The sequence below is a fragment of the Podarcis raffonei genome, chromosome Z (assembly GCF_027172205.1).
Source record: "Podarcis raffonei isolate rPodRaf1 chromosome Z, rPodRaf1.pri, whole genome shotgun sequence".
NCBI lineage: Eukaryota > Metazoa > Chordata > Lepidosauria > Squamata > Lacertidae > Podarcis > Podarcis raffonei.
The window spans coordinates 16191008-16201297 of NC_070621.1; the positions used below are offsets into that span (position 1 = coordinate 16191008).

Below are 10290 nucleotides of genomic sequence, written 5' to 3' on the forward strand. Positions count from 1 at the left end.
GGAGCGAATCAAGGTCTGCTGTTACTTCATCCTTTTCGGGTGGGGGGTGGGTGGGGTGGAGATCCCAACCTGATAAAGCTTTTTAGATTTCTTTTTGAGGACAGGTAAGTTACTTCCCATCCGTCCCCCTCTAGAAACACATACTTTTGCTGTTGCTGCCGGCATCCTTCTATCTCGAGGGACAATGGAAGAGAACGCTAAGGTGGGGTAAAGTCAAACTGTTTGAGAGTTACAGCGCCTGCTGTGGAAGCTGCCTCCATACTGACGCAGACCACTGGTTCCATCTGCTCAATACTGGCTACACGGATTAGCAGTGGGTTTCCCAGGATTTCAGGCATGGTTCTCCCCCTACCTGGAAATGCCAGTGAGACCTTCTGCATGCAAAGCAGCCGCTCTACCACTGAGTTACTGGCCTTCCCCGTAAAAAGAACTAAGATTCCAGTCCTCGTGGTTCTGAATTCGAGTTTGATTTAAGTAGGGACGTGGAGAGCTGCCTTCTACTGAGCCAGACTAGTGGTCCATCTAGTTCAATATTGCCTACACTGACTGGCAGCAGCTCTCCAGGAGGTCTCTCCCAACGCTACCAGGAAATGCCACTGTGGATTGAACCTGGGACTTTCCAGCTCTACCGCACTTCCCTTTATTTCTGGGGTTGCAGAGAGCGCAAGGAGAGAAACTGATGATTTTTAGCAAGACTTTTACGCATCGTTGATTAGAGGGGGGAAATTATTTTCGAAAACCCATGCTTTGGGGGGAGGATGTGAGATGAGGGGCGGAAGAGGGGGTGCTGGAAATTACTCAGCACGTTTTTCTTGTGAGCCAGGGGTTCTAAAAGAACTTTGTGTCTCGCAGATTTGGGGAAAAGAAATCCCTGATGAATCCACAGGCGGAATGGGATGCCTTTAAGGCATTTCTTAATAAAGGCACATTTCTGTTTAGGCGGAGCTAATACTGTCGAGAGCTACCTCGGGGCTTCATCGCGTCCGGTTTCAGTGGGAGAGATTTCGAAAGCGCGCCTCAGTTTTCCTCCTGGAAGGCAACCTCCCCCCTCCTCCCAAAAAGTACGTCTTGGAGTCCCGCTGAATATTGCCCAGGAATGCAACACTCAGTTTATAGCCCTCTTCGGTTTTTGTTTTTTTAACCAGACAAACTTCCTAAGGTTGTAACCCTAACCCACTTACCTGGGAGTAAGCTTCAAGGGATGCAATAGAACTTACTCCCAAGCAAGCACGACTGGGATTAAACTTTCCAGCTGCCATCCTGACCCCACTTACCTGGGAGCAAGACCAGTTGAATGCAACAGGACTTACTCCTGAGTAGACACGGTTAGGTTTGAGCTTGGAAATTATTCTCTCACGCCCTTCTAGTCCTCTATCCACACACACACATCGACCCTCCAGGAGGTCTCCGAGGGTTATAGACTCACCTCCAGAGAAGGACTGAGCCAGGACCTCCGCCGTGAAGGCCGTTTTGGGGTTGCTGTGCGCCCCTCCTCCGCCTCCTCCGCCTCCACCGCCACAGCCCCCGGCGGCCTTCTCCTCGAAGAGCTGCTCGCCCAGGACGTTCCTCCACCGGCCGTAGAGGAAGCTGTGCAGGATGTCCGACGTGATCACCTCGGCCAGCGAGAGCCCGGGCCCCTTCAGCCCCCCCTTGAGGACCAGGGCTTCCGCGGGGAGCACGGAGCCCATCATAAGGACAAGGTGGGGCGAGGCTTCAAGGGAGATGGTAGGTTTTGGGGTGTGTGGGAGTGTGTGTGAAAGTGGGGGGCAAGCTTGGAGCTGGGGTCTGCGTGGGGTCAGAGATCCTGGGCAGCTGGCTCTGATCTGTTCGGGGAAAGAGAGAGAGAGAGAGAGAATGAGAGGGAGGTGGGCTGTCCCAGGAGCAAGTGGAGACCCCCAAGCCACTGCCTGCTTAGCAAGTGGCAACAGAGTCTTCTGGGCCCAGATCCTGAGGGCTGGTACTATATATGCGCTCCGATGACCCCTCTAATTGGTTATTAATAACCCCCCCTCCTCTACCACCCTGACGTCGCAAGATAGACTTGTTCTACCAGAAGGAGCCAGCGCTTGAGAAAAGGGAGAGAGTGGGAAGGAGGGAGGGGGGCCTCCTCCTTTAGAGGGGGTGGGGGCAGCTGATCTAGGCAGAGGTGGGGGAGAGGGAGAGGCGGAGAGTCTGCCTTTCCTAGCCCACCCTGAGCCCACCAATGGAGGCAGAGACAGAGAGAGGCAGGACGATGTGTAGGAGGGGGGGGGAGAGAGAATCACATCTTTCGACACCTGCTATTTCCAAAGGTTCCTGGCACACACAAAAAGCCTTGCCAGTCTCTTTAAACAACTCCCGGGAGGACTAGAGAGGAGAAGAGAGTTTAAAAATTAAAATAATAACGTTGATAATAATCTAGGAAGGGATTCTGGCACACACAGAGATCTCATCGCACCTGCAAGGTCCGGGGATCTATCCCGCCCCCCCTCGATTGGAAAGAGGGGTCTTTTCTTAAAGCGCAAAGAGGGAATACTGAGGCTAGGATGAAGTGGGTCTTCATTAATGGGGCAAGTGGAGAGCCTCCATACACCCGCCCAGAGGTGTAAGGAGCGAGCGATCGGCTGGCGTTCCAGCCGAGAAAGAGAAAACGACGAGAAAACGAGAACCGGGAATCTTACACGTGGAACTGACCCGGGAAATGGACGAGGCGCGCTGCGCTTGGGTTGGAAACTGAGAGACAGCGCAGATCGGAGGGGTCCTCTTATGTTTTTGAAACAGTATGAATAAATATAGATAGATACTTCTCCTACCTGCCCCAGCTCCAAATATTACGCAGACCTCCTCAAAATCTCGACTCCTGCTTCCCTTAGCAAAATCCACAGCACACGCGCCTTAAAATGTTCGATTCCTTCCTAAGAGTTTCTGAGGTAGTGGAGACGGGGATCCGCGCGCTTCTTTGGACGCTCGTTTCCACCCAAGCGCTTCCTCTCCCAATCCGATCGCCAGATATTATGGACACAGGTCGTTTTGGGAAGAGACGGGGACGCCCGGCGAAGGGAAAGGGGGAGCTGAGTCCCCATAGGAAACTCGGGGGCGCTCTCTCTCACGCAAAGATTGAGGGTTGTTCAGGAAGGGCAAGTCAGACAGAATTTCAGTGTAGGATTAGGTGTGAGAGAGATTGAGAATAAGAGACTATAGAAGAAATTGTATTAAGCAGATAAGTCAAGAGGAATTTTCTGAAGCGCTGGAGCTTGTTCGAAGAACGTCTCTACCTAGCTGGATGGATGGGGCAGAAAGAACGCGAAAACCGCTCTGTGGATCCGCTGCTCGGAACCGCTTTTAAGCGGCAGAAACGGGAACGTCTGAATAATAATAATAAACTAGCCTTACAGAATTACCTGGGTGAAAATACAGAATGTCCTGGTCGTGTGCTGATTTTTTAAAAGCAACAATCTTTATTTGTCTCACGCATACCATACGCGCTTTTTCGTTTTAAAAACGAAAATGTTTTTTCATAGTTGATGTTTTGAGGGATGATCAAGAAAGGAATCAAGGATTCTAAATAAAAACAAATATTCCAAATCTGTCAGTCTCTTTCTTTTTCAAATAACGCCGCCCCACTTTTTTAAATCCGGAGTGGAACTAGATTAGAGAGAGAGAAGCAATTTGTTTTTCTTACATTTCAGAACAGAAATCTCCCTCCTCCCCTCTTTAGTACCAAAAATGATAATGTCGACGGCTATCGTTATAACCAATGATAATTAGATACGGATCGGTTCCCCTTCACCACCAATTAAGTTGCCTCAAACCGGATCAAGAAGCGAAAACGCTTTCAAATCCGTTTAGGCGCCTACGAGACAGGGGTCCAGGTCTAGGATGTCTTCTTAAAGCTTCGCAAAGTGCATCATCCCTAAAACTCTCCGGCGGAATACAGATCTGCCCTTTTAGGCTGAAGGCTACGGACCGAGAAAGATTTGATTGACGGCTGAAAAAACCCCAGTAGGAAACATTTTTATTTTATTTTCTCCCCGACATCCCCCACTTTCCTAAGCGTCAGTAACAGAAGCAGATTATAGGGGCGACGCGCTATTTCTCTCCCTGGGCATAAACACAGTCCTGAGAGAATAGAGGGTTCAAAAACAAAACAAAAACAAAAAAACCCAGGCAGCCATCTGCGCAGCCCGGAACCAGGTTTGCAAGTCCCGAACAGGTAATCGGGAGTCTCTTTCCCAGGGGAAAACGGGCACTGCCAGGATCCTCAGAGCGGCCACCTTTCGCTTAGGGAGGATCCGATATGTAAATCGGAAAGGAACTCACAATTTCTATTATTTCTATTATTATTATTATTATTGGCGGCGGCGGCGGCGTCATTAAACAGAACCACAGACATCTGAAATAGGCTAAAAGCAACGCCTTAAACTCGGATTTAGGGGCGCGAAGTTTGTGAACAGTTGATACAGAGAGAGAGAGAGAGAGACGCACAAGCGCACGAGAGAGGTAGATAGAAGAAACACGGAGGCACATACATCAAGATAGACAGACTGACAGACACACACGCACACCCACCAGAAAGAGAATTAGACATACACAATTAGATACACGCAGAGTTAGATAGATATGCACAAAGGTATACACGCACACGCTATAGAGAACGAGCGAGAGAACGAATTAGATGAGTTAGATAATACACATCGGTACGCGCACGTTATTTAGAGAGATACGAAGAAAGTTAGATACAGAAAGACACACAGAAAGACACGCAATATATAGTTATGCACAGATATACACGGTGGAGTTAGACACATATGCACACTCTATACATACATAATACACACATATAGATACACACAGAAATACAGATAGATATAGGGAGTTAGACAGAAACACGAAAACCAGACGTATTGGAGACTCAGAGGTTCAAATTTAACACACACACCCTCCGCAGTCTTCCCAGCTCAGCACCTCCTCAGTCGTCCCCTTTGAGATCCTCACTCTTCCCCTCCTCAAAAGGTAATTTTGCCACTGGTTGGAGGACCAACTTCGCAATCGATAGGTGCGGGGGGGGGGAATAAAATATCTCCGGCCTCACCGTCCCCTAAGAAGATGTTTTAGGTACAGAAAGATATAATATTAAAAGATTTAGAGGGGGAAAGCTATTCTCCAAATAAATGAGTAAAAAGTCTGTTGTGTCTTTAAAGCTCCCTGGATTTCTTAGGTAGAGGCGTAGGAAGGCTGATTTGCTTTGCCATTCAGGTCAATAGATATGAGGCAGGGAAAGAGCTTGCATTTGACTCTTTGTACTGTATGACGCGGATTCTCACAACCGCTTTACACGGATCATCTATTTCGCAAGACGTTGAGGTTGAAGACGAAAACGGAGGTGAGGTTGGGAAGCTGGAAACCTCTTTCCTTTGACAGGCTTTTGTGATCGCTGACCCGGGTTCACACGGGTTTCCCATCCATACTAGCAAAGTTGCGCCTGTGCATGTTTTGCTTGTTGCACGTACGGGTTTTTTTTTTTTAATTCTTTAGTAAGAAAGAAGCTTGAAACGGTGGAGTACAAATCACTTGTGAAGCAGCGCGGCCCCGTGGCAGATTCATCAACACGGAGTAAAAGGATCTGATCATGGATAGGGTGTTTTAATTGCATAAATTTTATTGCTAAATGAAAATTCCGGACGGGAGGAGAATAGAGTACTCTCTTTCGCAACAGGCATCCATCCACGCTTGCGAGTTGCCACCTTTTTTTCCTGGGTTTGTCCTCGCGCCTTTAACGCGCCACACGCGTTTCGGAGGGGAAGCTGCGCGTGGGGTTCTGATCCTGGGAAAAAACTCTCCCAGCTGATTAATTATTTTTGCCTGGCTGTTGCTGGTTAACAAAAGTAGGGGGTGAGGGTTGTTGACGTGAAACCCAATATGCTTTATCTCTGTAGAGACTTTTTGCTTCTCCTGATCGGAGGACACATTGCAAGGGACGAAGCTCGCGTTCAGCAAAGGCTTCCAGCAAGGTCCCATCAGCTGCTCATTTCAGGCAGGGGTTGTATGCGAGGGAAAGTTTGCAAATCACCCGGAGGGCTACTCATGAGCATATTAACACTAAGGCTGCCCAGGGACTTTACTAAGCACCCAGAATATTCGGAGAACAGACACCTGTTTATGGGCCATTTGCGAAGTTAGAAAGTACAGCTGCAAATGTGGGGTTTAAATGTCACAGGAAGCCAATCAGTTCCATCCAAAGCATCAAAAGTAAGTTATTTGACTGTCAGATCTCTTCACCTATCAGGAAAGTTCTTCAGCTAATTTGCATCCAACCTTCGGTCACCTTCCAAACCAGTTCCACTTCAATTTGATCACACCCCCACTAACGTCAAAAAGATCCTTCTCAGAATCAGTTCAACTGTCCGTCAGTTACTCCCATTTATTACTCCCCCAAGTCATCCCTGGGGAAAGTCTTCACAATTTAAGAAGCACATAGTTAAATTCTAGAATTTAGACCCAGAAGAAGTAGCAATCGCTACCAACTCAGATGGCATCAAAAAATTAGGCAAAATCATGGAGGACAAAGCTCTTGATAATATCCTACTCAGCCACCATGAAAAATCACACACCCTTCTTTTGATTTCCTCTGAATCTGTTACTCAGAAACACTCATGACAATTGGGGGCCCAGGCTACGTCAGCCTAGTAAAGGTTACCACCCTGGTAAAGTAGCCTGGATGTGAGACCTCATGGGGAATCACCTGCAGGCTGCATTGGCTTATATCATGGATGGGGGAACTTTTTCAAAACTTCAGGGAACAGCCTTTAGGACAGCCATGTCTAGAGGTAAGAGAGCTTTCAAGTCCCCCCAGCCAAAATATATGAACTGGGGATGGGGGGACAGGGGACGAATGATGACCCAGATTCAGCAGCTCATAACTCATGCTTCTTCAATAAGCCCCTTCACAGGAGGATACCACTTCCAAATTTGCTTCACATAAATTCAGGTGCATCCATTACCATGTTCTGGAGCACACCCTACAGGAGCTCATGTCTCAGCACTAGCCTGGCTCAGACTGAAAGTCTATATAACAGGTGAAAACTCTGCCCCTTTCTGGCTCTCAGGAAGGCTCCAACTCTGGCACATGCCTACACAAGCTTCCTTCACCTCCAGAGCAGTCTTGTGCAGTTGGCTCAATTACCCTGGCCCTGGTGGCCACTCCATTAGGGCAAATGGGGCACTGCTCCACCAACCTCAGTGTGTCCTCAGCCAGCCCCCACCTGCTTTCCTTTCTTACCTGCAGCCAGTCCAAGGGGCAGCCCTGTCTGCCAGCTTTCTCCTCCTTAAGTCTCAGGTTGCCCTTGTAGAACTCAGCAGGGAGGAGGATTGGGGCAAACCTAGAATTAGTTTGTTCTGCCTGTCACTGGCTGTGGCACCACCTACTGTTGGGCTCCCTGCCTTCTACCCTACCAATCCCAATGAACACCACCCATCACTAGTCCTGGAATTAATGGGGGGGGGAGCAGCTGGCCCAAGCTCCACCAAGAAGCTGAAGCAGCCAGCATGGGAACCTTCAGTGCTGTGGCTGGAACTGCGGGATCTGGAGGTTCTTTAGGGGTTGCTGCTAGTGTGGGAGTCCACAGGGATATTTAGGGAGGCTTTTCACGGGAGGCAGTTTTAGGGCAGCACAGCAGTGATTTAGAATAGTGCATGAGAGGTGGAGAGGGATGCCAAATTTTAGTGTTGCACAGGCCACCACTAAAGTCTGAGGGCCCAAAGTCTGCCACTGCTTTCGCAGACACCCTAGGAGGTTCTGGAGGGCACACTGTCAACTGCAGGCACCACACTGGCAAAGCCTGACCTAAAGAGCCTCCATTTCTTCAGATGAACTGCATGAGGTGCTTAGATGTGAGGCTGCACTGGTGGACTTGACAGAGGGCCAATTATGTTTTTATCTCCAAGTGACTCAGCAAATAGATTTCTTCAACTTAATGCGGAGCCTAAACTGACTGCCAGGTCTGAATTGTGGAAGGGATCTATGGTAGGCACCCACCACTCAGACCAAACTGGTCTGACCAGCTGGTGATATCTGAGGTACTGAATACAGTGGTACCTCAGGTTAAGAACTTAATTCGTGCTGGAGGTCCGTTCTTAAGCTGAAACTGTTCTTAACCTGAGGCACCACCTTAGCTAATGGGGCCTCCCGCTGTTGCCACACGATTTCAGTTCTCATCCTGAAGCAAAGTTCTTAACCTGAGGTACTGCTTCTGGGTTAGCGGAGTCTGTAACCTGAAGCGTCTGTAACCCGAGGTACCACTGTACTGGGGGGCGGGGGGATGGGTTTGTGTTGATATGGATTGGGCTGATTCCTTATTTAATTATTGGCTCCACCTCTTTCAGCTTTTTCTGTGCCCCCTCTTTAAAGAAACACACAATCCAATCCAAACCAGTGCAATCCAGTGTGAACTACTCTATTCTCATATTGTATCATATCATCATATCATCATATCATAGCATGGAGATGCATACTTGCCTGGGCTTTAAGATAATAACCTGCTGTCTCCTGCCCAGCTTTACAATGTTACAGATACCGCAAGCTGGATACACCCCCTCTCTCAAACTGCAGTCAGGATATAGAAAATTGTGAGCCAGATAGACCCCTAGGTCTGACTCAGTAAAAGTCTGATGAATTGTGGCCAGAAGCAAAATCAGTAGCCACTGCAGCGTTTACTGGATCATTGCGACATCATCCCTATGAACTTTTGTGGCCAAGTAGTCATGGTTTGGCCGCTGTGATGCTCAGGAGTTGTGAAAGTGTGTGCATAAGGTCAAAGAGCACCGGTTGTGGACACTTGGCTACTTGGTTGTGGACACTTCAGGAACTAGCTTGGCATAGAGAAAATGGATGCAGAAAAGTTTTGCTCCCTCTCTCATAACACGAGAACTCATGGATGTCCAACGAAGCTGGATGTTGGAAGATTGAGGGCAGATAAAAGGAAGTCCTTCTTGATGCAGTGCATAGTTAGACTGTGGAACTCGCTCCCACAGGAGGTAATGATGGCCCCAACTTAGATGACTTTAAAAGAGGATTGGACTGATCAATGGAGGTTAAGAGCTGTTTAAAAGACTCCCTCTCCTTCCTGTGAGGTTTTTAAGCAGAGGTTGGATGGCCATCTGTCTTGGATGCTTTAGTTGACATTCTTGCATGTCAGGGGGTTGAGCTAGATGACTCTTGGGGTACCTTCCAATTCTATGATTCCAAGGCTATCAATGGCTTCTAGCCGTGATGGTTACATTCTGCCTTCACTGTCAAAAGCAGTAATACTTCTAAATGTCAGTTGCTGAAAATCAGAGCAGAGAAGAGTACAGTGGACGCTTGGGTTGCAAATGTGATCCGTGCGGGAGGCACATTCGCAACCCGCAGCGTTCGCAACCTGCAGCGCTGTGTCTGCGCATGCTCAGGTCGCGATTCGGTGCTTCTGCGCATGTGCAAAGTGTGATTTAGCTCGGCTGCACATGCGTGAGTGCCGAAACCCAGAAGTAACCCGTTCTGGTACTTCTGGGTTTCGGCGCATCCGTAACCCAAAAACGCGCAACCTGAAGCATCTGTAACCTGAGGTATGACTGTACTCTTGTGCTTGGATCCTGCTTGCAGGTTTCACACAGGCCTCTGATTGGCCATTGTAAGAACAGGATGCTAGACTAGGCTTTATCGGTCAAAAGCAGCACTTTGAATTGGGCCTGGGAACTAATTGGCAGCCAATGCAGTCAGGCCAGGATCAGTATAATACGCTCAATACATCTTGCTTTGGTGAACCCCTTGGCTGCTGAGTTCCTCACCAATTTAAGTTTTCAAAGTATCTTAAGAGGCAGCCCCGTGTATAAAGCATTGCAGTAATCAAACCTGCAGGTTACCAGAGCACAGAGGACAGAGTTTGGCAATCCCTTTCCAAGTAGGGGCGCAGCTGGGCCACCAGCAGAAGCTGATGGAAGGCACTCTGCACCATCAAGGCCACCTGAGCCTCGAACAACAGCAAAGGATGCAGAAAGAGCCCCAAACTGTGTACCCATTCCTTCAGAATGCACAAATAGTGCCTCTGCTTTATCTGGATTGAGCATCAGTTTGTTGGCTCTCATCTAGTCCATTACCAAGGTTATGTTGAACCTCAGATTTGGGTTAGTTTCTTTCACCCCGTATTTGGACTTAAGAGGAGCTACTGATTAGGGCACCCTGACTTTCATCTCTTAAGGGGAGAAATGAGCAGGCTGCAACAATGTAATATTATGAAATTCATGAGACATAGCCTAGGGACTGCTCAAGAATCTAGC

General features: G+C 48.5%; 1 protein-coding gene across 6 annotated transcripts in view; it reads right to left on the reverse strand.

Annotated features, from left to right (window-relative positions):
- PRDM12 (PR/SET domain 12) overlaps positions 1 to 8646 on the reverse strand; it is a 27037-nt gene extending 18391 nt beyond the window's left edge. Inside the window, exons 1-2 of one of the 6 annotated variants that reach the window (XM_053373679.1) lie at positions 8515 to 8646; positions 1427 to 1823 (exon numbers count right to left, since the gene is read on the reverse strand). In XM_053373679.1, coding sequence (XP_053229654.1) covers positions 1427 to 1691 — 265 coding nt within the window. In that variant the 5' untranslated portion in view covers positions 1692 to 1823; positions 8515 to 8646. Of the gene's footprint in view, positions 1 to 1426; positions 2174 to 3380; positions 3538 to 8490 lie in introns of those variants that run through there. The other 5 variants (XM_053373678.1, XM_053373680.1, XM_053373677.1 and 2 more) reach the window with 5 other exon arrangements.
- Between the last annotated feature and the right edge of the window lie 1644 nt (positions 8647 to 10290).